The sequence below is a fragment of the Nelumbo nucifera genome, chromosome 7 (assembly GCF_055504915.1).
Source record: "Nelumbo nucifera cultivar China Antique chromosome 7, China Antique-T2T, whole genome shotgun sequence".
In the NCBI taxonomy this organism is placed as follows: domain Eukaryota; kingdom Viridiplantae; phylum Streptophyta; class Magnoliopsida; order Proteales; family Nelumbonaceae; genus Nelumbo; species Nelumbo nucifera.
In genome coordinates this window covers 27,496,542-27,523,574 of record NC_142655.1, presented here as the reverse complement: position 1 = coordinate 27,523,574, position 27,033 = coordinate 27,496,542, and the positions used below count along the sequence as shown (strand labels likewise).

The 27,033-nt window shown below is 34.6% G+C and overlaps 1 protein-coding gene across 10 annotated transcripts in view; it reads left to right on the top strand.

Annotated features, from left to right (window-relative positions):
• Positions 1-26,063, top strand: part of LOC104593388 (vacuolar protein sorting-associated protein, putative (DUF1162)) — a 156,223-nt gene extending 130,160 nt beyond the window's left edge. For 7 of the 10 annotated variants that reach the window (XM_088890930.1, XM_088890931.1, XM_088890932.1 and 4 more), the window contains 18 exons: positions 76-262; positions 349-1,102; positions 1,275-1,391; positions 6,658-6,931; positions 7,638-7,751; positions 7,834-7,917; positions 14,610-14,660; positions 14,754-14,933; positions 15,009-15,334; positions 15,420-15,526; positions 15,613-15,784; positions 16,050-16,134; positions 21,857-22,003; positions 22,804-22,908; positions 22,994-23,104; positions 23,218-23,322; positions 25,023-25,092; positions 25,197-26,063. In XM_088890930.1, the coding sequence (XP_088747056.1) occupies positions 76-262; positions 349-1,102; positions 1,275-1,391; positions 6,658-6,931; positions 7,638-7,751; positions 7,834-7,917; positions 14,610-14,660; positions 14,754-14,933; positions 15,009-15,334; positions 15,420-15,526; positions 15,613-15,784; positions 16,050-16,134; positions 21,857-22,003; positions 22,804-22,908; positions 22,994-23,104; positions 23,218-23,322; positions 25,023-25,092; positions 25,197-25,867 (3,660 nt within the window). In that variant the 3' untranslated portion in view covers positions 25,868-26,063. Of the gene's footprint in view, positions 1-75; positions 263-348; positions 1,103-1,274; positions 1,392-6,657; positions 6,932-7,637; positions 7,752-7,833; positions 7,918-14,609; positions 14,661-14,753; positions 14,934-15,008; positions 15,335-15,419; positions 15,527-15,612; positions 15,785-16,049; positions 16,135-20,193; positions 20,280-20,389; positions 20,406-21,856; positions 22,004-22,803; positions 22,909-22,993; positions 23,105-23,217; positions 23,323-25,022; positions 25,093-25,196 lie in introns of those variants that run through there. The other 3 variants (XR_016078241.1, XM_019197043.2, XM_088890933.1) reach the window with 3 other exon arrangements.
• The last annotated feature ends 970 nt before the right edge of the window (positions 26,064-27,033 follow it).

Genomic DNA, 27,033 nt, shown 5'->3' with positions numbered 1-27,033 from the left:
TTCTTTACATATACTGTATTGACTTTGGTGTGCAACCAAAGAGAATGTGATTACAACTTAATCTTGTTTCTTCAGGTCAAGACTGTCTCTCTTTTTCATATTGACTCTACCCATGATCTTGGAATAGTTTTCCATATGGATGAATTCATGTCAGCTACTTCAAAGTTCCCACGAGCAGAAAAGTTTACAGAACTGGCTAAGTTCAATGAAAACAAGTTATCATCGTCTGAAACATTAGCCTTCTACCCTAGTTTATCTAATGGTAGTTCATGTTCTTGGTTGGTTTGGATGAGCCCCATTGTTTACTCTGTACAGTTGCTTTCTAATCTTCTTGTTGCATCTCTCCAGGTGTTATATATGTTATGGTAGAGAAGGTGATGGATGCATGCTCTGGTGCTCGGGAAATTTGCATCTCTGTTCCATTTTTGCTGTATAATTTTACTGGCCTGCCACTTATTGTTACAGATTCTGCAAATGAAATGAAAGGAAATATCCTGAATATTCCATCCTGTTACTATTTCATTGATCAAGAACAACTTCTAGCTAGGAAACAAGGCATAGGCTTTGTCTCTTCTGAGCAGGATTCATATGCTACATCACCAACCATTGGCAATTTGAACAATTCTCTTTTAAAAAATAATGCCATCTCATTGAGACAGTATAACAGGTTTCCATGCAAAGATTTCATACCGTGGCATTCTCCTATTACTTCTCATCAGCATATTGAAAACCGTGATTTGCTTGCTCGAGAAGCAGCTCCAAATAGCTTAAAGAACATACTTGATACAACTAGTGAGCTTAGTGTGCACAGTTCTGGTAGTGAAAACACCAGTAGAAAGATTCAGGCATGCATGTATTCTCCTCACCCCAGTACTGCAGCAAGTGAACTTATGGTTAGACTCAGTACATCCTTTCCTGAATCTCTTAATGAAAATATCCAAAGTTCTTCTTGGTCTAGTCCGTTTTTTCTTGTCCCAAGTGGTTCTACTAGTGTGCTAGTTCCTCAACCATCTACAACTGGAGCATTCATAATATCTGTGACATCAGGTCCAGTTGCTGGACCAGTGTCTGCAAGTACTAGAGCCATCACTTTCCAACCAAGGTAATTTGAGTCATTATTTGCAAATCATAATATTGTAATATGCTAATACAGGATTATGTTTGCCAAGAAGCTAGTTACTTGAGACCAGTCTAATAAATACTGTATTCTGTTTTTTTAAGCATTATAATTTAGGTACTAACTTATGAAATTTACTGATTTTTAATCTCTGCAGATATGTGATTAGTAATGCATGTCAAAAGAACATTTCTTTCAAGCAGAAAGGAACTGATCTTGTTTCCCACCTGGTCACTGGACAACATTCTCATCTTCATTGGGCTGATACAACAAGGTATTAATGAGATATTTCATTTTTTTTCTTGTAAAATTATCTATTTCTATTTCTTATCTTTATTGGATTTGATAACTTATCTTAATGACCTACATTGCCTTAGATCATTCCTCCCTTCTAACTAGGGAAGTAAATCTTGTTCCCTTTCATTGATTTTCTTCTTTTCTCTTCTTCCCCCCTCATGTATACTTTTCTGTACTTTATCTTTTGGTTGTTTATGTAAAATTGCAAGCTCTAATCGACTTTCCAGGGCTTTTTTGTTGATAACATTGAGTTACCGATTTAAAGGAGTTAAAAATACAAAGAAAGAGTAGAGATTAGAGAAGAAAAGAGGAACAAGAATCAAGAAAAGGGAAGAATATATTTGGGAGCAGTTCCTTTCTTCTTGACTCATAGGAATCCTAGGACTCAAAACTAGACTCATAAGAATCCTACCTAGCCTTAGTAGGACTCATACTGAATTGCCATTATCCTATTTCAATTCAAAGAAGATTTAATAACACTTAAACTACTTATTCAATGACTCTAAAACTTAAAACATAAACTGTAACTAGACAAATCAAACCCTATCATTGGACCCCACAGAGAATTGTAAAATTTCAGAAATTTCCAATTTTGACTCTGCAGATCCTGCATCATTCTCCCCTGGTTTAGAATAACTCGTCCTGAAGTTTTGAAGAACTCAAGGATGAAAAGTTGATATGCCTCAATGACAAAAATAGAAGTTCCCATAGGTACTTCAGCACACTTGGACTGTAGACTAGATGCTTGGCATCTAGCTAGAAAAGGATCTTGAAATCAATATGTAACTGAAGTACTGCCTGCCATAACCTTTTTTTTGTTAAATCATAGGTAACATTAACTTTTTGAACACGTAATCATCAGTTATCACTATGAATCATTGTTTGTGATTTCGATATCAATGAAAAATTCGCCATGTAGAGTTGGAGAAATTTTGGATATATTTCACTAATTTCACTAAGATATTTGAAAATTCTAAGAAATCAATAAAGTTTTCTAGAAACATTGAATTAATAAACCTTCAAGAGATCATTAGAGGGAATATAATTGCACTTTTAAGGCTCAAAACCATAGCGAAGAACTATAAAATTCAAATAGGAAAAACTAAGAGACTGTAATAGGTATATTTCTTTTTGTCTCCTTTTTGGTCTTTAGCCATCTTCTATATATCAATTATTTGCCATTTTAACATTTGTCCTTATTGTTATTATATGTTTTGATTAGATTGAGAATACTCTTTTGTAGTTATGGGTGTTTTTCTTTTCCTTTTGATTTATAGTGACTTAGTAAGTGAATCATATCAAAGTAGTAAGCTAATTATCTAATCAGCAATTCCCTATTGGTTCTTTTAGGAAATCTGTTTAAAAACTATGATGGTCTTAATGAAATATTGAAAAGTTATTAATAATATTCTAAAATTGTATATTTTAAAAATATAGTCTATCAATGAAATCTGAAATTCCGCTGACATATCAGCAAGATATTGGGGATATTTGAAAAAAAAAAAGATTCTCAGAAGATTTTGTATCACCACCTAGCAACAAGGATATTTCGGGGATATATCGCCAAATATCGTCAATATTGTGAACCATGCTATGAACTTTCATATCCAAAATCTCAACTGCAGCATTTGGAACTTCAATCTCTGGTTTGAGAATTACTATCTCTATTTGTCCATCTACCTTTTGTTCTTTAGCAAACTCTAGGACTTGTTCCATTATGGATGTTAGTGGATCTTGTGCTATGTCAACTTGCAATTGTTGAATTGGTTCCAATTGAAGTTGTAACGTAATGTCATGACCTAATTCCTTACTAAGATCTACTACAACCAGCACATTTATATCTTGTACCTGAATTTCTTCAACTTGCACCATCTCTATCTCTTCTTAATCATTAACCTCAATCTGATCATGGGTGTTGGAAACTTCTTCAACAATTTTCATCTTTTCCTGACCCACACCCTCTTGATCTTCAGTGTTTACAACTTCTATAAGTTGAAACTATGGCTATTTAGCTTCATTCTGCTTTATCTTCAATTTTATAAGCATCAACATGCAAGGAATCATCTGCTTTATCTTCAATTTTATACCTTCTTCCTATTGATTTCAAATTCTTTGTTGTAAGCAGTTGCTTCTGGTTTGGAGTTAGACTGGAGCCACATGGTCTTTTGGATCAGATATTTTCTGTTTTGAATTTTTTTCTTAAAGCTAATGTTAATTATCTTCCCAGGACTTTTACTTTAGCTGCTCATAGAATTACTCAGGAAGCCAAAGGTTTTGAAAACTCTCAAGAATGGTAGTCGCTCCAACCTCCATGGTTATCTTCTTATGTAAATAGTTTGTTTGTTAGTTCTAATGAAATATTACTTATCAAAAAAAATGCAGTTGCTTCGTCTCTACCTTGAGAGCCAAGTCAAAAGCATGATCTAAGTCATAAATTTGCACTGTGAACAATTTCTTCTTGATATCATCCCTTAGTCAATTCCTAAAATGAGCTAATTTGTGCCTTTCACTTCTCTAGTGTGACATCTAATAGATAATTCATCAAACTTATACATGTATGAAATTACAGATAGCATACCTTATTTGAGATTAGTCAATTCCACGACCCCTCAACTTCATGTGTGCAAATCTAATTCCTTTGTTTGTCAGACATATCATGCTACTTGTGATCAAAACAAAAATTCTTCTAGTCCAGCAACCCAATCAATGAATACATGCGGATCATTATCTCTTTTATAATCTGGCATTTCCCTCTCTTTTAACATTCTTGAAAACCTTTCTCCTGTAGTCGACATTATTATATCTGTTTTATTCAATCATCTTCTCAGATAAGCTAATCAGAGACCCTTCATATGGTTCAAAAACCCAACATCATTGATTCTAGAGCTGTAAGATTGTTTAAAAGGTAAACTAGGTCTCTACAATTGATCACTTTGTGGGAACAAGGTAAATAATCATTAATTATCAAAGAAACATGGTGAATAATCATTAGCTCTGATACCAACTGATGTAGGACCAGATCAATTCCATTCCTAGGAGAATGTTGAATGATCGACCTTTGTTTAGAATCTTGTGGCTGCTAATGACTGTAAAGGCTTCTTGAAGGAATGAGAAAGAAAACAAGGAGAGAGAAGAGAGAGAATACCCGGAATCACCCACATGTTACATAGAATCACTCTAGGGGGGAATCAGTCACCATAATTAGCATAAGTTCAAGAAAACTCAATAAACTTCATTAACCTTTGTGCTTAGTGTCTATACATATTTATAGACTGTAGACTCATAAGAATCCTAGAACTCAAGACTATAGACTCATAAGAATCTCAGTTGGACTCAAACTGAATTGCTATGATCTTATTCAATTCAAAGAAGACTTAATTAATTCTTAAACTACTTATTCAAAGACTCTAAAACTTTAAGTATAAACAAACCATAAGTAGACAAACCAGACCCTATCATTCGATCCCACTGAAAATTATAAAATGATGAAAATACCCCTATTATCCAAAAATACATAATATTTCAGAAAATCCCAATTTTGACTCTTCAGCTTCTGTATAATAAAAGTAGTGCAGATACACCTTTTCAGATTGTTACCTTGTTTAAACCATCAAACAAAGCCAAGGAACTAAGGTTGTTAGACAAAATAATACATTATGAAGTTGTCTTGTAGACATTAAGTGTTAAAAACTACATAATGGAGTAAGTTCAAGCAAAATATAAACTAGCAAAAGTGCAAATAATTCTAATAAGATCAACCAAATAATTAGTTACACAAAAAAACTATGTTAATAGTGTTATTAGTTAACATATGCATAATGTATCAGTGTGTTGTTCTCATCCTATTGCAGCAAAGAGGGTCCTATCTTACTTGAAACTTGAAAGGGTCACCTGACCATGGTATTCTTTATTCCAACCATGACATCTTAGAACGGAAGCCTTTACAAATGCATATTTGGCTAGCTCTAAGGATATAGACACGCTACATCAGGACATTGCACCTTTGTAGGATGGAATTTAGTATTCTGGAGAAGCAAGAAGCAGGTAGTTGCCCAGGTCTAGTCCTAAGGCAGGGTACAGAGCTGCTGCTCATGGGATGACAGAATTGCTTGGTTGATAGTTCTTCTAAAAGATTTAGGCATGAATATTGAAGAGCCATTGAAGCTATATTATGACAATCAGGTGCCAATCAATGTTGCTCTTATTCCTTTTGCAATATGATAGTACCAAATGCATTAAGGTGGATTGACATTTTGTGAGAGAGAAGATTCTATCAGGAGAGATTTGTTTGATATATATCAAATTAGATTGTCAATTGGCTGATGTTCTTATTAAGGGAGTCGTGAGGAACAAACTTATGGGTATATTGGGCAAGCTAGGCATGACAGATATGCATGCTCAGCTTGAGGGGGAGCATTAGAATACATGCTGTGTTTAAGTGAGGGTATTTATGCAATTGTAGTTATCATTATAAAACATAATAGACTCTTTGGTTAATAAAGACAATTAGGTTAGCAGATTGACTTTCTGTTTTTTCTCTCTCATCTTTTCTTCCTTCTTATTTCCTTCGTCTAATCTATCCACGTCTTTAGTAAAATGATTACTAGATATGCGATGTTTTTCTTATAAACCATTTGAGGTTTTGGGATCAAACATGACTCTGTTAATACTAAAATGAAAAAAGGTTTAATCATGTATTAATGTCGGTGCTGGCTGTATGAGGTTTTTGGGAGAGTTGGACTGGAGAAGAACCTAACCTACATTTTACACAAAGTGGCTGTTCCCAGATTTGAATATGCTTTCTTTGCTTGAGATTTTACCATTTTTTAGGTCTCAAATAATGATAGAGTAGACACACCTAAATCCTCCCAATGAAGTAGAGATAGGTTGTTCAGGAAACAAGAGTTGATGTGGGGATTGGAATTAGGATACCTTGAATGGTATCCTATAGGATTTAATATGCCTGATTCGCCATCTTCAAAATAAACAAAAAAAACTAAAAAAATATAGATAAATAAATCACTCTTTGACTTGCAAATACATACATATACTACATAATACATAAGTAAATAAATCACTCTATTTATGTACATTTCAATTTTACTTGTGCTTATGCTTGTTGGGTTATTCTTGTTCTTATAGTCGTGATACATTTTGAGATTTTGACAGTCGTTCACTTCTGGAATTTTTGTATGGATATATTTTTATTTATGCATTTCTTAATTATTCTCTCAACAATGCAGGGACTTGCTTATCTCAATACGTTTTAATGAACCTGGATGGTTATGGTCAGGCAGCTTCCTTCCTGATCATCTTGGTGATACTCAGTTGAAAATGCGTAATGTCTCTGGTGCATTAAGTACAATACGGGTTGAAGTGCAGGATGCTGATGTTTCCATTATCAAAGATAAAAGGACTGTTGACAGCTCACATGGAATGTCAGGGACATACTTGATTCTTCTCTCTGATGACAATACTGGCTTTATGCCATACAGAGTTGACAATTTCTCAAAGGAGGCAAGTAATTGGTGGAGGCTTGAGAGTGAATGTTAATGTTGCAAACATTATTTTAGGGAAAATTCTTAGAGAAGCATTACAAACTTCTTATATTTCCTAATATAACCATACAAATCTTGCAAATAATCAAGTGTATTGTACATAAATGTTAACATGCATGTATGCATGAACTTATATTCAAACATGCATCTTGCCCATGAACATACATGTTATTTAGGATTTGGATGTGTCGCTTTTTGGTTCACTAAATCATGATATGGTACACCATATATGTATTGGAAAGAGCCCATATGTTTTCTCTCCTTACATTTCTTTTCTGATGTTTTTACCTTTTGATGGAGCTATCCTGTATTAACAGTAGTTATAACTTATAAGAACAACACTTGGAAGAACATGATTCCATAAGGTTCAAGCCTTAGCTTGAATGGTTGCACAAGTAGTTACCTAGTGGACTGTCTCATCAAAAGTAAGCATATAATTCCTAATAGATGTTTCTTCTCTACAGATACATATAATTCCCCTCATATACGACATGCATTTGTTTTAAGTTTTAGTTTCATGTTTCTTACTTACCAATAAACAGAACTTTTAGTGGTAAATGTTTGTTATGATTTTGAATTTTTATACATCAGTTTTCTCTTTAATGTTGATATTATTTTTATACAGATTTGTTAAAGGTATATTTTGCAAATTTTCTATTTTTCAGAGGTTACGGATTTACCAACAAAAGTGTGAAACCTTTGAGACTATGGTTCATTCTTACACTTCATGTCCATATGCTTGGGATGAACCTTGCTATCCTCATCGTCTTGTTGTTGAGGTATGGTCAACCCATTTTCTCTTTAAAAAAAAACTTAAGAATTGATTTACATGCTAATCTATATTTATGTGCAAATCATAAGGTTCCTGGTGAGCGAATCCTGGGTTCATTCATTCTCGATCATGTAAAGGAGTACACACCTATATGCTTACCTTCAACAACAGAGGTACATTGTTAGGTTACTAACTGTTAGAGTGGAAATGGTAATATTGGTGGTTTGACTGCATTATGACTTCCGTTCAAACTATCCTACTCAGCAGTCAATATTGAATTGTAATTTGATTTGATGTTCTTTATATCAAAGCTCAAAGGAACATGAGTTAACCTCCATGTTAAATGAAACTGCACTAGTAATCCAACTCCAAAGTCTTAGTTGCCCTTGATCCCCTATTCTCTTTTTTATACTTTACACAAGTTTATTGACCTCAAAGTGAATAAAACATAACAGAATCCTCTTCTCTATTCAGTCTCAAAATCTAAAAAGAAAATATATATATATATATATATATGAAGCTCAAAGGAACATGAGTTAACCTCCATGTTAAATGAAACTGCACTAGTAATCCAACTCCAAAGTCTTAGTTGCCCTTGATCCCCTATTCTCTTTTTTATACTTTACACAAGTTTATTGACCTCAAAGTGAATAAAACATAACAGAATCCTCTTCTCTATTCAGTCTCAAAATCTAAAAGGAAAATATATATATATATGAAGGAAGATCCATTAACAGGAATATAGGAAGAACCAAAGAAATGCATACTTCTGCCCACCATATCCTTCTCCCCTCAAAATGAATAAAACATAACAGAATCCCCTTCTCTAATCAGTCTCAAAATCTAAAAAGAATATATATATATATATATATATGAAGGAAGATCCATTAACAGGAATATAGGAAGAAGCAAAGAAATGCGTACTTCTCCCCTCAAAATGAATAAAACATAACAGAATCCCCTTCTCTAATCAGTCTCAAAATCTAAAAAGAAAAAAAAAATGAAGGAAGATCCATTAACAGGAATATAGGAAGAACCAAAGAAATGCATACTTCTTCCCACCATATCCTTCTCCCCCCAAATCTCATTTTACTCATCACATTCTCTAGGAAAACCATATTCTCCATGAAAGTCTTTGTATAGAAGATGGACCGAATGGCCCATAGGCTGTTTATCCTTCTTTATTTTTTATGTTCTTTGCTATAATAGGCCTTAATCTGGGCTTTATTCTTTCTTATGTTATGTTTTTATTTTTCTGCCCAACTAAGGGCCTCTCTGTAAATTATTAAAGTTTAACTTAATGAAATGGAATTAGGGGTGTAAGAGAGAAGGTTATGTTCGAAAATCTCTCTCTCTGAACCCTAGTTGCCGCCACCTTCTTCTTCTTCTTCTCTCCTCTTGAAACCTGATTTCTGCTACTTTCTTTTGATTTTCTGCAACTTATTAAACAATCCTTTCTTTTCAAAAGGCTGTTTTTCTTCTTGGTATTAGAGCAGGCTCGACTTTTTCCTCTTGTCACCTCTTTTTTCCCATACACGGTGTGTATGGAGAACTGAATTGTATGAATAGTTAAAGAAACCTATTTCAGCCTAGTTGTTAGTGGTTTCTAGAGAGAAGGGGACTGGTTTTGTCGTCCTCCTAACAGATTCAAGTGTGTTTCTCGAAACCTTAATTTTTTGGAGAAATCTGATTGCAGGCCCCACAAGGAGTTTGACCTGGGCAATCAGTGACTGAAAGTCTTCTCATCCTTCATCTTGAAGATCGAATCAAGAGGATTGGTGTTCTGTGAAGTCTACAAGGAGCGGCTGAGATTTCTCTGTTTCTCCCAGATTTTGGGTGTGACACAGGTAGCTGGTACGACTGCATAGAGGTTGGCTCACAACATAGTTTTTGTTCTATCTTCATTTGTTATTATTCGAAGTTGTTAGAAGATGAACCCTTCAGGAGTTGATAACAAGCATGTTGCTGAATCCGAACAGGTTCCGAGAACCTCTGTAAACTCTCTACTGGCTGTGACCATAGTCAAGCTAGATGGAACTAATTATCTGGCTTGGTCATAATCAGTAAAAATTCATATCTGCAGTAGAGGCAAATGGGGTTTTATCTCCAGGAGCAAGAAGGCTCCTTCAGAAGATGATCCATCATATGAAAAATGGATGCAAGAAAATTATACTGTTATTGGATGGCTTGTGAACTCAATGCAACCGCAAATTAGTCAGCACTATTTGTGGATGAACTCAGCAGAGGAAATTTGGGATAGTGTTTCTGAAACCTATTCCCAGAAATTAAATGTGGCCAAGGTTTACAAGCTAAGAAGTGATGTGAAGAATTTGAGATAGGGGGAGTTACCGTTAGCTGTGTATTTCTCAATACTAAAGTCTTTATGGCAAGAAATTGATTTGATAGAAGTTGTAGCCTGGGACACCACTAGTGATGCTGAGACCTACAGGAAACTTGTTAAGAGAAACAAGGTGTTTGAGTTTCTGACAAGGCTGAATCCAGAGTATGACATCACAAAGCAAAACATTTTATCCAAGGATAGTGTTTCACTGTCTCAAGCCTATGCCTTGGTAAGTAGTGAAGAAAGCAGGAGACTTGTCCAGGTCCAAGGGGTTGGTCTAAATGATCACTTTGCTAATATGGGAGTGAAACCCAAAGGAGTTGCAGGGACTCCAAGTAGCTCAAAGAAGAAAGAAATTATTTGTGAGTACTGTAAGAAGCCAAAACAAACTAAAGGCAAGTGTTGGAAATTGCATCCTGAATTTCTTCCTCTTCGGTTTCAAAAGAAGTCTGATAATATGAAGGCAAGGAGTGCCAATATTGTTGCTGGTCTAGATAGTGACAGATACCAAACTGAAGAGATAATTGCTAGTGAGCAGTTAGCATCTATGAAGGCAAAATATGAGAAGTTCGGGAGGATGATCAGTCACCTAGAGGGTGTGGCCTCTTCTTCCAACCCTCCAGGAAATTCAACCTCTTCTACATTTGCTCATTCAGGCATACGGGTTTCTGCCAATCATGCAACTGTTTCAGGTAATCGTAGGAGTCCTTGCATTATTGATTCTGGTGCTTCTAATCATATGACCAGCCTTTCCACTTTGTTTATTTCTTATGATTTACTTCCTGGCCGTGACAAAATCACCCTAGTCGATGGCTCTCTTGCCCCTATCTCCAGTAAGGGAACCATCAAGGCTACAGATTCCTTGGTACTTCCTTCCGCTCTTCATGTACCCAAGCTAAATACAAATTTGTTATCTTTAAGTAGCCTAACTAAGTCATTGAACTGTTGTGTAACCTTCTTTCCTTCCTACTGTATTTTTTAGGATCTGGAGTCTCAGAAAGTGATTGGTAGTGGCCATAAGGCGAATAGAATATATCTACTGGACACTCCTGGACAGAGACATGAACAACCTGGAAAAGCTGCTTTTGGGTCTACGTCTACAGAGTCCATCAGTCGAGTCATGTTATGTCATTTTCATTTGGGTCATCTTTCCTTTTCTGCATTAAGTCATTTATTCCCAGAACTGTTTAAGGGAATTAGTTTGTCCAGTCTTCATTGTGAGTCGTGTGAATCGTCAAAACATTGTAGAAGCAATTATCCTCTGACTAATAAAAGATCTTCTCCATTTCATATTGTGCACTCTGATGTGTGGGGGCCTTACCACTTACCTACTATGGGTGGCTACAAATATTTTATCTTGTTCATTGATGGCTTTCCTCGGTTTACTTGGATATTTTTTATGAAGTCCCGTGATGAAGTTCCCAGACTTGTGAGGCAATTCCATGAATTTGTCCTAACCCAATTTGATACCAGAATTAAAATTTTCATATCCGACAATGCAAAAGAATATTTTGAGAAAAAACTGACTTGTTATCTCACTGATTTGGGGATTATTCACCAAAGCTCCTGTGTTAGACCCCAGAACAGAATGGAGCTGCTGAAAGAAAAAATCGGCATATTGTTGAAGTTGCAAGAAGTATTCTCTTTGCCTCACATGTCCTTACAAAATTTTGGGGTGATGTTATTCTCACTGCAACCTACCTAATCAACCCTATGTCGTCCAGGGTTTGGGGGTTTAAGTCTCCCTTCAGTCCTCTTCATCCGAGCAATGATCTTTTTCTTATTCCTCTTCGTATCTTTGGCTGCACTTGTTATGTACATATCCCAAGTGTCCAGAGACATAAATTTAAACCAAAAGCTCATAAGTGTATCTTCCTTCGTTATTCCCCCACACAAAAGGGTTACTGTTGTTTTGATCCGAAGACTGGCACTCAGTATGTCTCAATGGATGTCACCTTTGATGAGTTCTCTCCCTTTTATGATTCTTCTCAGGAAAGGCATTGTCCAAAGGGGGAGAATTTGTCACAGTTGTTTGCTCTTCCCCTTCCTGTCCCAATTGAGTCTTCTGCTGAGACTCTTCCTCCTTCAAATGAGTCAAGTGAGGATCAGTCATTTCATTCTCATTCCAGTGTTCCTATCCTTCCTCCTTTACCTCCTCGTCCTCTTTTTAATCCCAGGTTGTACCAACGGCAGAGAACCAGAAATAAGCAGATTGTTTCCCCTACAAAACATGAGCCTCCTGCACTTCCAATCACAGAAGAGACAACAAGTACTGATTCAGCCCCTTTGGAGTCATCCTTCCCAGACCTTGATATCCATATTGCTATTAGGAAAGGAAAAATGAAGTGTATTGCACATTGCATTTCCAAACACCTTTCTTATAGTTTGCTCTCTCCTTCATATTTTGCCTACCTTTCTTTTGTTGCTTCTAACCCAATTCCCAGACCTGTGTCAAAAGCTCTTAGTATTCCAGAATGGAAGGATGCTATGAGAACAGAAATTGATGCCCTGCACAAGAATGACACTTGGGAGGTGGTTGATTTGCCTGAAGGGAAGGATCTAATAGGCTGTAAGTGGGTTTTAACTATCAAATATCATGTTGATGGCACCATTGAAAGGTACAAGGCTAGGCTGGTTGCAAAAGGTTATACACAAGACATAAGGGATTGATTATCTGGAGACCTTTGCTCCTATTGCCAAGATGACATCTGTGAGAGTTTTGCTATCTTTGGTTGCACACTCAGACTGGCCACTTTATTAGTTGGATGTAAAGAATGCATTTCTGAATGGAGAGTTACATGAGGAGATCTATATGTCTCTTCCTCCAGGGATGTATGAAACAAATATGAAAGGGAAAGTCTGCAAGCTGAAAAAATCTCTTTATGGACTTAAACAATCCCCTAGAGCATGGTTTGAAAGGTTTAGGGCTGCCCTTGTTATCTTTGGCTATGTACAAACACAGTTTGATCATACCCTCTTTATGAAGAGGAGAGGATCCTTGGCCGTTTACTTGATTGTGTATGTTGATGATATTGTCGTGACTGGTAATGATGTATCAGGGATTAATGATCTCAAATCTTTCCTTCATACAGAGTTTGAGATCAAAGATCTGGGGGAATTGAGATACTTTCTTGGCATAGAAATTGCTAGATCCAAGGATGGGATACTTATCTCTCAAAGAAAGTATGTACTTGATTTGCTCTCTGAAACAGGGAAGATGGGTGCTAAACCAGTTGCTACTCCTATTGATATGAGTCATAAACTCTCTGCTTCAGATGGAATATTGTTGAAAGATAAGGGAGTCTTCCAAAGACTATTAGGAAAACCTCTCTATCTATGCATGACTCGGCCAGACATTGCATATGTTGTCAGTTGCATTAGTCAGTTCATGCATGCTCCCTAGGATACATGGCAGCAGCAGAGCAGATTCTGTGTTATTTGAAGGGTTCCCCTGGAAAGGGAATTCTATTTGCTAAGCATGGCCATATGAAACTTGAAGCCTACACAGATGCTGATTGGGCCGGAAACATTGATGATAGAAGATCTACCTATGGGTACTGTAGCTTGGTGGCAAGTAATATTGTCTCTTGGAGAAGCAAGAAACAAACAGTTGTTGCCCGATCTTCAGCCGAAGCTGAATACAGAGCCATGGCTCATAGAGTTTCTGAACTATTGTGGCTTAGATCCTTGATAGAGGAACTGGGTATTGAGCATGATAAGCCAATGATGTTATACTGTGATAATCAGGCTGCCATCAACACTGCTCACAATCCAGTGCAACATGACAGGACTAAACATATTGAAGTTGACAGACACTTCATTCGAGAAAGAGTGGCTTCTGGTGAAGTGTGTCTACCTTTCATCACTTCTGAAGGACAGTTAGCTGATTGCTGTAATGAGCCTTATTCTAGGCTTTATTCTTTCGTGTGTTATGTTTTTATTTTTCTGCCAACTAGGGGCCTCTCTGTAAATTATTAAAGTTTAACTTAATGAAATGGAATTAGGGGTGTAAGAGACAAGGTTATGTTCAAAATTCTCTCTCTAAACCTTAGTTGCCGCCACCTTCTTCTTCTCTCTTCTTGAAACCTGATTTCTGCTACTTTCTTTTGATTTTCTTCAACTTTTTAAACAGTCCTTTCTTTTCAAAAGACTGTTTTTCTTCTGTCTTGGTTAGAAAGAATCAATGTTCTTTTTATGAAATGATATCAAAACATTCCACTATATCTTGCCTAATCATTTGGTAGAGCAATATAATTGTGCAAACTTGTGGTTGTTGAACCAATATCTGTTCCTTTTACATTTGTGTTTTTCTTATCTTAATACCAGAAAAAAAAATGTATTTTGCAACACAAATGGAACATACAGTTGTGTCTCTAATGAGTGTTACTGTATATGGAAGTTTTTATATCATTCAATTGTACTGCAAGACCCTTGTGTTAGTTATTTATCTGCCCTGATCGCTAATCAATTTCCCTTTCATGAGTGTGATTTATTCTTACAACTTACACACATTTGTGTCTTCAGAAGACTGAAAGAAGATTTTTTCTCTCTATCCATGCTGAAGGAGCGGTTAAGGTGCATTTCCAATATTATTTCTTGGTTGGTTGACTAGAAGCTTTTGATATTAGTTTGTTAATATAAGAATGTTAATACTTTTCTTGTTAACAGGTACTCAGTGTCATCGATTCAAGTCTTCATTTTTTGAAAGATATGAAGGAAACTCAATTTCCTGGCTTCAAAAACAAAAGAAATCCTGATCAGGAGGGGCCAGCATCCTCTGATTACAGAGAGAGGATTGTGGTTCACTTGTCATTTATTGGGATTTCTCTGATTAACTCTTACCCACAGGTATAGATAATAGAAATTCTGTTTTCTTTACCAATCATTTTTCCATATTGGCAACTAAATGTTTCTTCTTTACAGGAATTGCTTTTTGCATCCGCTAAGGACACCAAGATAGAAGTTCTCCAAAATGTGCATCAGCAAAAGTTTTCTTTTCAAATTTCTTCTTTGCAAATTGATAACCAATTGCACAATACCCCCTATCCTGTTATCCTGTCAATGGATCATGTATACAGAGGAAATTCATCAGACCAGCTGAAAAGTAAAGATGATAGTTCAAAGATCAAAAATGCAAATGTGATGCACACTATTTCTGAGAGTCCATGTGGACCTATGTTATTTCTAGCTGCAGCAAAATGGAGGAATAAGGATATTTCACTTGTTTCCTTCGAATACATAACTCTAAGGTTATCTCATTTTCATTAATAATTGATATCAGTATCAATTTTGTTAGTACATAAATGATACAGTAGTCTTATTACATGTGTGCAGATTAGCAGCTTTGCGGCTTGATCTTGAGGAAGAAGTGATCTTAAGCTTGTTTGACTTTGCCAGGACTGTAATTTCAAGATTACAGATCAGAACCTTCAAATATCCCGGTTTTATGCTGCATCTGCTTGTATATAAAATATGCTCCTGTAATGTAACAATCTTCACAAATTCATGATTGGCTTTCTTATTGTAGGACGTGAACCCCTTTCTGTGAATAATCTTTTTGGAAATAGGGAAAGCAGTCCAGCATTACCTTCGGTTGGTCCAATCGGAGCCCCATGGCAGCAAATTTACCTCCTAGCAAGAAGAAAGGAGAAAATATATGTTGAAGTATTTGATTTATCTCCTATCAAGTTGACCTTGAGGTGAGTCCTAATTGTTTTCTCAGTCACATTCTTTCTTTAGCTTTATCTTGATGTATTAGATATGTTATTTTTGCAAGTGGTAGTATAGATAAAAAGAAATGAGTTTGATGTTCCACCTATACAATGAAACAAAGAACTACCACAAGGTGACCACCTACTAAGAAAATAAATCATTCTTAATAGGAAATAATTTGCAATTCTTAGTTTATCTCAAAACCCTATGGTATGATCATTTCACTAACATGATGCTCCTTTGATCTTACAGTTTCTCAAGCACTCCCTGGATGCATAGAAATGTGGGTCTTACATCACCAGAGTCTCTCATCCACTTTAGTAGCACTGCTTTCCAGGTGGGAATAAAAATGCTGTCTTAGGAACTTATCTGATCAGTTCTTTGTATCTCATGGAAGATATGGTTAAGAGCAACGAAACGGTATTTGTTATCAGCATATAATGGAGGATGTACAAGGAATATTAAGTTCAGAAAATACCCCCAAAGCCAAACTATTTCACTACAGGCTAAGGACATGATCTTAGGTTCAGATTCTGATGATGACTTAAAAATTATGAGTTCCTTCTTGCATTTCTATGAAATCAATGAGTTACCAAGAAATATGCACCAGCCTGTAGTGGAGGGACAAGTATTAGGACAACCTGCTAAACCTACTTCTTCATAGTCTCTAAACTGAAAAGTTGAAGATGAGTGAATTAGTGAAAAATAACCCTCTCAATATAGAATCACACTAGTACCTTATTATCCTATGTATAGTTGTAGAATGAATACTCTGGAGATACAAAATACCTCACAACCTAAATTTCATATGCAATATTTGAATGGGCCATGGTTGAATATATGAGACTTCCAAAAATGTTGTTGATAATATAGCATAAAGTTAGGCTATAAATAGAACCCTCTTTCAAGTAACTGCATTCAACTCTATTGGTGTGTCAACATTCTTCTCAATAAATGCTCAAAATGTGCTTATTTAACAAGCACTTATTCAAAAGCCCATTTAGAAAGGAAAAGATCCTCTAAACACAGGCTGCCTTATCCTCTTTATAAGTATAGATATCCTTTATTGTAGTTATAATGGTACAGAATTTATCAGGACCTGCTCTTATATCAAATTGATAAGGATAGATGAAAATTTAGAGGAATGGATTAGAGGGCTGAATTCTAGCTTTACGACAATTTCTTGAGTATCTAAGACGTGCAATTTGACCTATAAAGCTTTTTGTGTCAGAGGATAGATGAAAATTTAGAGGAATGGCTTAGAGGGCTAAATTCTAGCTTTATGACAATTTACTAGCAGGGACCCGTGCGATGCACGGGAAAATCTAAAAGATTTAATAATTTATTTTTTATTTAATGTTGATTTGTAAAAAATAATTATTGTTAATTGAATATGAACAAATATTTCTTAATAAACTTAGTTTTATTAATAATTTGTAGTAATTTTAATAATTTTTATTCTTTTTATTATTTTTAAATGAAATTTTGATTAATTTTAAAATAAATAAAAATAATTATAAAAGCTAACATTTTTATTAATTCCACTAATAATTAACAATTATATAGGAATGACAATGGAGTGGATTCAGGACAGGGCACCCCATTCCTTTCCCTGCCCCATTGTCAAGACACTCTACCCCATCCCACCCCGTCCCCAATGTCACGCGGGTTCAAGGCAAGGTAACCACTCAATGTCGGGCAAGTTCGGGGGCAAGGCACCCCACTCCTCAAGGATGGAGAATCCTCGAATTTCCCTGCCCCGTCCCCAGTATTGGGCGGGTTCAAGTAGAGGTGTAAATTGGATCGGCACGACACGACCCACATGTGGCCTGCACAAAGTGCGAGTTGTGTTGTGCTGGCCTATGAGGCGTCCTGAGCCGTGCCTCCTCTATTACTTTCCTATTGGTTTAAATGACATACCTTAGGAGAGAGATTATAGGAATATTTTTAGGTAGTTGGGTGACATGGCTTAATGGGAACGGTGGGAAGGGGAGAGGAGAGAAAGTCAAAGAGAATGTAGGGTGGGAATAATGGAGCAAGGAGAGGCATGGTGACGGGGACTCGTGCTTTGTTAAGCGAAAGTTAAACAATAGAAATACATAAGAGTATATAATTGTTTTATATTTGAACTTTTTTAACAATCCGATCAAACTCAGCCCGAGTTGATCGGTTTTCTAGTATTTCAGATCGGCTTTGGTTTAATAAATATATATTAATATTTTATATTTAAATTTATTTTTTTAAACGGGAAAGTAGGAAAATTCCCATATTTGTTAGTCTAAAATATTTTATTTCATAGATTTAATTTTTGTAATTTATTTTTTAATAATATCATTGTAATTTATGAAATTTAAAGTTATTTTTTTTAAGTTTAAATCTTTTGAACAAACAAACTAAACCGAAAATAGACCCAAATCGATACAACCCGAGTTGGTGGGTTTTCGCTAATGGTCAATCAGCTTCGAGTGACAAACTGCGAACTTGACCAGATCGATTTGGTTAGCGAAACAACATGCAACTGAACTGAACCAATCATTGAACACTCCTAATTTCAACTAAATTTATAGTCTAATCTCTAATAAATAACAATAGTTTAATCTCCAATAATTATTGAAAGTTTATAGCAAACATACACGATCATTGAAAATAAGTTTTTAATGAAAATATAATAGATATATAATAAAAATACAATAATTACAAAAATATAATAAATAATGAAAATATACTAAATTAGCCAATAAATAGTGTAATCTTAAATAATAGTTTAATCTCTAATAAGTATTAATCTATAAATTATAAAAAATATATAATTACTAAAAATAAATTTATAACAAAAATACAATAAATACGACAAATGAAATCTCAATAGTTAAATAATAGTTGTTTAATCTCCAATAGTTATTGATAATTGTATATTAAATAACAAAAATACAAATATATTTATAAATAATTACTGAAAGTATATTTATAAAAAAAACAATAAATAATACTGAAAATAAAATAAATATTAATTATAGTAAATATAAATATATAATGAATATACACTATTATTGTAAAATTATTACTAATAAATATAATTTTGTTGATAGTTATTTTCTATAATTATTAATTGATTTAAGTGAAATTAGTTATTTACAATATTATTTACTTATTTAAATAATATTGTTATTTAAATTCTTAAAATATTAATTATTTATTGAATTCAATAATCCATAAAATTATAATTGTACTATTATTACATAATTCGTTATTAATTTTGTAAAATATTAAATTATTATTAATATGTATTTTATGAATTCTCTTATAATTATTTTTCTACTTTTAAGATTTTTTTTAAATTTATTACATAATTTTGTTATTTTAACTATTTAAAATTTTGTCATGTTAAATATTTTGTTATTTAAATATTTAAATAATATTTAAAATATTTAAAATTTTCATTATTTGAATTTTATTTATTTTAATGTTATTACGTAATATTAAATATTTTGTTATATTATTTAGCTATTTTTAATGTTTTTTATTTAAGATTTTTAGTTATTGAAATATTTAAATAATGTTTTATTTTTAATGTTAAATTTTTATTATTTGAATAACATTTAAATTGAATAATTCGTAAAATTATAATTTATATTGTTACTACATACTTTCATGATGAATTTTGTAAAAATATTGAATTATTAATAATATGAATATTATTAAATCTATTAATTTTTTGTGTTTTGAATAATTTTTTTTTAATTTAGTAATATAATTTCGTTATAACATTTAAATAGTTCTGAATTTTTTTTAATTGAAACATTCTTTAGATAGATATAGATAAAAAGTGGGGGAGAGGATAAATAGGAATTAAAGATAGTTTAGGAGAGAATCTCTCTACTAAATTAGAGATAATTTAAGAGATAAATAAGAATTAGAGATAATTTAGGAGATAAATAGGAATTAGAGACAATTTAGGAGGAAGTGGGGGAAAGTGGTGCCACTTGGCTAAACATTAGAAAAGCAAATCCCTCTTTCTTTATGGTTGTTAGAAATAGTTAAGCATATGTGATTTCCTTATTGGTTTAATGGGTAATTATGTGGAATTAAAAAATAAATAAATAATTCAAAAAAACAGAAAATTAGGAAGGGGGTTTGAAGCAAGGAGAGGACTGCTGACATGGCAGGACCAATTTTAATATATATATATATAGATTGGAACTATCTAAGATGTGCAATTTGAGCTATAAAGCTTTTTGTGTCCAATTCAACAATCTATAATGTTCTCCCTTAACTGATGAAGTTTCCAAGACTAAAGATAGTTCCATGAATGGAAATTTTCTATAAAACTTTGTTGAAAGATTTAGAATACAGAGATTCTTCTCTTGGTAAATCTATAAAGTTGCCTCTGATGTAGATCCTTCATTTGGTAAGTCTCAAAATGAAGCCACCAAAGGCCCATCAGACTCAACCACATCAAACCTCCTATATTGAGAATGCCTGGTAAGTTGCTCAGTTTCCTCCCCCACTTCTGTTCCTGAAACCTAGTATATTTAAGGTAATTACACTCTTGAATTTGTTTTTTGTGACACCTCCTATGGTTGTTCTTGTAGAAAATCCAATGATTTAAAGCACATCCATACCACTAACTGCCACAAATATGGAAGCTACAAAGAGCACAATTTTTCGAATGAAAGATGAGGAATTTGTACTAAAGGGGGGAACAAATAGGGAGTATAATAATGTAAAAACTCGGTGAATTAGTGGACAATCAGCTGGGCTAGGGGTGGACCATGCCCCTTGAGGCAAGCACTGGAGTGGAGACAACCCCATATTTGCTAATGTTATTCATTCATTTAAATGAAAGATATTTTTAAAAGACAATTAAAATTATAACATCTTTTTTTATAGGGATTAAGAATCTAAACCCTAATATGGACTTGTTTGGGCTTGCCTTGAGTGGCTTGGTACAAAGGTGATTCATAGAATTACAAATGCATAATGTTTAACATCTCATTAGCTATTTGAAGTAATGTAATTGACAAAGAATAAAGAGATTCAGAGTTTTACATGCTTGAATATGTTTTATATGTTATGCTTGATTTTATTTTTAAATTTTCATTTTAAGTATGCTTTACATGTTATGTTTATGTAGCTTAAATATTATCAATATTTTAATTAATATTAATATGTTTTAGAGTTTATATTTTTTAATGTTATTCTTTATTGTTTATATTTTTAATTGATGTGTTTTACAGTTTATATTTTTAATTAATATTATGTTTAATATTTTTTTAATTTTTTTGCTTTTTTTATTTTTTAGCATCTTTGTCCTTGCTTCGAAAAGGCATGCGCATCGCCTTGAGTCTTGGGCACAAAATGCCCCGTGTGCTTTTAAAACATTAGTTCAGTCAATGAAATGAAAGAGAACAGTGTTGTCTGTGGAGAAACTCTCTTTGACACACAACTTAGGTTTTAGCCCTGAAAAAGGAGCTTTCTCTTCCAGCCTTCCCTTGGTCTGAATGGTATGCAACCAACCACGATCTTAATCTATTTTCGATACTGCCAATTACATAGATTTATTAAACATCATGTGGAAATAGTAATTCACTTTTATATATCAAAAAAAAATAGTAATTCACTTCTTCAAATATATTTTTCTTGTCGGGTTCAAAGTTGGGGAAGGGGCCTAAACTAATTTTTCCTTGTTGTCTATAAAGGATGGATACATCCATAAAGGAGGAGAAAACTAAAATAGTGGAGTAATGCCCTACTAGGGCAGCCATACCACCCCAAAAGAGGGAAACTTTAGTTTTTAATAATACTTCTCATCTTCTGTATTCAGAAATTTGAAAAACAATTATGATAGCTCATGATGAAGGCTTAAAACTTCAAAACCTACTAAAAGCACGAGGAAGTAGAACTCTTATTGGATCATTCAATGGTCAAACTCTAGACAAATACATATCTTAATTTGCAATTGTCTGAACACAAGATAAAAATGTGGTTCTATTTGCATAGATGTGCTAAGGGTACCATCTCTTGCCTATATTAATATTTATAGTACAACTTGATTATAGAGAGGCCTTATGGCTATTGCTGATGTTGAGGGTGCACCTGTCTATCTTCGCCAACTAACTATTACACATCATATGGCTAGCTGGGAGTCCATCCAAGAAGTTCTCATCAGGCACTATACCCGGCAATTCCTTCATGAAATGTACAAGGTGAGCTCTGTTTTATAAATTTGCCTTCTTGTTTTGAACTCGTGCACATATGGTAAACATCATCAATCTTTTAACAGTCCCTTTGATATGGACAGAAAAGAGAAAACTCCTACCAAGTTGTATGTGATTGGAGTTTGGTACATGGTGTGGGTAAGAAGGAATTCAGATTTGGTAAAGGGAGAAGGAATGAAATAAAGAGTTATAGATCTGAAATGTAGAAGAAAATAGATAGGAGAAAGGGAATAAAGAAAAGATCCCACAACAACAATTAATGAAATTATATTTTTCAATCATCTAAAAGTTCAATTGCACTACTGCAACTAAGAAAACAAATAGGGAGACTAATACATATCTCTTCCAATCCAGTGTTTCATGAAAGAACTAAGCACATATAAGTGGATTGCCACTTTGTCAGGGAAAAGATCACCAGTGGAGAATATGTGAGGTCAGAAGATCAGCTAGTCGATCTCTTCACCAAGGGTTTAACTTGTGTTAGAAGTATTAGGAAATTATTTCTGTTATATTTAAGTGGGCTATGCGATTCTTTTCATTCTTTTATTTCCTATCTACTTAAGAGGAGCTTTAATGTAATTTCAGTTTTATTATAAGATTAATAAAAGAGGGGCGGCAGTTGAGATCAGTTATGTTTGATCTCTTCTGCTCTCCATCCCTAGTTCATTCTGTTCACTTCTCTTCTTCTCTACTCCTATTCCTCTCAGTTTTAGATATTTTTTCCTGCTATTATTCCTTTTATTTCAGGCTGATCACTCTCTATGCTTCTTTCTTGCAAAACCTTGCAGGTATTTGGTTCAGCTGGTGTAATAGGTAATCCCATGGGATTTGCAAGGAATGTCGGACTGGGCATTAAGGAATTTTTCTCAGTTCCCATTAGGAGCATTTTCCAGGTTCATATTATTTCTATTTAGCATTTGATCTGGATGAAGATGCTGCATTTGCTTCATATGTTGAAAATTAACTTTGATTTTTCAGAGTCCTGCTGGAGTAATTACAAGTATGGCACAGGGCACAACAAGTCTGCTTAGCAATACAATCTATGCTGTTAGCAATGCTGCCACCCAGTTCAGTAAAGCTGCACACAAGGTATTGCTACATGTCTAATGTTGCCAAATCTTTCCATCAGTGACATGCAACAGTTGCTATTTGTGATCAATTATAGAACACCTGATATCATTAAGAGATATTTCTGTTTTCAGGGTATTGTTGCATTTACATTTGACGATCAGTATGTAGCAAAAATGGAGAAGCAACAGAAACGTCCAGCTTCACATAGCAAGGGTGTATTAAATGAATTCCTGGAGGTACATATTAATGCATTTTATGCTTATTAAATAAATTCCAATCGATAATAAAATGAGAGAGTAAACTAAGATGGTTTGGTCATGTGCATAGAAGACCACCTACAGCACCCATAAAAAGAAGTAATCTGTTGACCCCATATAGTTGGGATTAGACCTGTTCACAGGCCAGGCCGGGCTTTGCCTCTTTATAAACAGAAAATCACCAGGCCCGAGCCCGGCCCTATATAAATCCCAAAGCCTGATTTTGATAGGTATTTAAAGAAGCAAGGAAGGAATCCATAGAAAAATAAAACAGTTTCTCAATTCTTATACCAAATTATTTTGGGTTATAGAGATATTGGTACCAAATATATTAATTATATATTATATAATATTTTATACATTTAATATATATAATACTTTTTTGCTACTAATTTTACTTCTATATAATATATATTATATTATTAAATATTATATTTCTATTATATATTTAATATTATCGGGACAGGCTTATTTGGGAAAGCCCGAGCCCGGCCCAAAAAATAGTCGTGCCCGATTTTTAGAGCCCGAGTCCACGAGCTTAAAATTTTGTCCAAGCCCGATTTAGGACGGGCCGGGCAGGGCCAGCCCATCGGGCTACCCAGCCCATGAACAGGTCTAGTTGGGATAAAGCTTAGATGATAATGATGATGATGATTATGATCTTGTATACCTGAAATTTTTATGGATGAAGTTGTTATTGACTAAACTAGGGTTGTAAGTGGATAGGATGAAGTTGTAGTGTTGTGACAACAAAGCTGTTATCATAGCTCACAATCTGGTACAGCATGACTGCTGAATATATTGAAGTGTATAGGCACTTATTCATGAAAAAAAAATGACACAAGAGGTTTCCTGATGACCAATTGGCTGATTTTTAAACCTAAACAGTTGTAAGAACCAAATTGCTTATTGTATTTCACAAGTTGAGCATGAATGACTTCTGTGATCCACTTATGGGAGGCAATATAATGGACTGCCTTTTTATGGGTTTGTAACCCAAACTATAAGATCTAATAGAAGGGGCACTTGCCTCTCTCTCTTACATTCACCTCTCAACTTTGTTCTTTCTTTTTTTTTCTTTCTTTCACACGGGACTATCTGATTATTCAACTAATGTCATTTGTGAAATTAATATGTAAGTTTTTGAAAAAGAAATAAAATATTGATCACTATGTTACATATAACATTGACTTTCTTTTTTCTAGATGTAATGTGAATTGAGCATCAAAAGCTTTTCATTGCAACATGGATGTTGATAAAAAAGAGACATGGGTATTGGTTATCTTGCTATTCTTTTGATCATCGTCAACATCATCATCATCTCCCAAGCCTTATGCCAACTATATGGGCTCAGCTATCTTGCTATTCTTTTGATACAGTCGTCAATTCATTATTTAGGAGAACCTAAAACTTGTTGACTTCCCTTACCATGTTTGCCTACAATGACAACTGAAGTTCAATGTGCCAGACCCTAATTTAAACTTGAATTGCTGAATTTTATTTTAAAATTTTATCTGTAATCAAAGATCATTAGTATTAGCATCGTTGTAAATAGCTTTTCTGGCATTCTTTTCCACAAAACTCTTGAAACTAAATATATGGATTTTCTGGATGTTCAACAAAGTAACCATATAGCATGGTTAACTTAATAATGCCCCTTGATTTTTTTTCTTTCTCAGGGCCTAACTGGACTTCTCCAGTCACCAATCAGAGGAGCCGAGAAACATGGCCTGCCTGGTGTTCTTTCAGGTAGCACTAGGCATGCTTTAATAGCTTGAATGCAAGGCCCTCATTCATATAGATTCATAAAGGTTGCTTGATCAACTTAAGATGGATTTTTCTCATTCCTGCAGGTATAGCTCTAGGAACTGCAGGAGTTGTAGCACGACCTATGGCTAGCATTCTTGAAGTCACCGGAAAAACTGCACAGAGCATCAGAAACCAAAGCAACCTCTACCAAACCCGCCGATTTCGTGTCCGTCTTCCAAGACCTCTATCCAGAGAACTTCCACTGAGGCCCTACTCCTGGGAAGAAGCAATTGGGACATCATTGCTTCTGGAGGCTGGTGATGGCAAGCTGAAGGATGAAGTGTTTGTTAAGTGCAAAACACTGAAACAGTCGGGGAACTTTGTTGTAATCACTGAAAGGCTGATTTTGGTTGTTAGGTGTTCTAGTTTAAAGGAACTAGGTACACCAGAATTTTGTGGTGTCGCAGATCCAGATTGGGTAATAGAGACTGAGATAGGCTTGGATAGCGTAATCCATGCTGATAGAGAAGAGAATGTGGTAAATGTTGTTGGAAGCAGTTCAGAGACTGTGTCATGGCAGCAACAACTAAAGAGAAGCAGCACAAGGACAAAAAACTGTAGCACTCCCACTATACTACCACTCTCGCAGACAAGCATGGAGTTGATGAGCAAGGAGGACGCTGAGGATATATTACTACTTATATTGTCTACTGTCGAACGGGGCAAAGAGCAAGGTTGGGGAATACATGTTTTACATCAAGGTAACGTCAGATAAAATGTCTTAAAACTGTATTGGGAATGCATGTTTCTGCGTGAACCAAGTTCCCATGTGCATCAGAACTGCTTATCTGAATGAACAAAAAGGAAATGTGTAATTGTGTATATATATTTTCATGTTGTATATAACAAGTTCAACCCCCCATATAAATCTTTTATATGGATTTAGTAGTTTAGAATTGATTTTGACATTATATCGTACACCATTTCCAATTCAGCTTATCCAGAACACCACCTTTAGTTGTTCAACTAGCCTCCTTTCAACCTACAGGTTCAATTAGTGGGACACTTAATAAATCAAACACCTAATACTTCGTTTGTAAGATATTCTGCCAGAAATTGAGAGTACCCTCAGGGTCTTAACCAAATCCAATCCTGCAAAACCTTGAGACATATGATTAAGGCTTAAAACATCGATACAGTATCTTCAATACAGGGTGTATTGTATCGGTTTCTAAGTTGGCAGCGCATGGCATGGGTGAAATGGCCAATGTTGATGCCATTCTTCACATATCATTGGAATTTGATTCTTTCAAATCAGAGGTACGGCTACGCATCACTAGACCATCCTTGATGGTATGACAAGTAATATAACATAAGTTTTATTTAACTTGGGGTTGCATGTAATTCAAATAAAACACTGCTATATGGAAAGGTTCAACTAAAATTTTGATAAAAATGGATCACTAAATTGGTATTCTGTAAATATTAATGAAATGAATGATCTTTAAATTTAGAGAATTAAGCAAAGCCTTCTATCTTACATGGGTGATCCTCATAGTAGTGTACAGCTTTGCGCTGTATGCCTGTATCCATACAACTAATACCAAGGACTATTGTATGACTAGCGTATATAGCACAGAAAGAACAATATTCATACTTCAAATTCATTTGGGATACCCTTCTTACAACATGAGTAGGCAACTGAGGTTATGAATCTGTGGGTCCGAACAATGAGAAACAAGTACTTGAAAAAAAATCAAGTTTTTGGGAAGCCAAAGCTAAGAAGGGAAGTTCATGGGCTTGGAGAGGAATATTAAGTCAGGAGTTCCTAAAAAAGGGTACACTTTGGATTGTGGGAAATGATAAAAGCATAAATCTGTGGACTAAGACCTGCATGGGAGACCCACCCATTGAAACCCAGGTAGATAGAAGCGAGTTGTC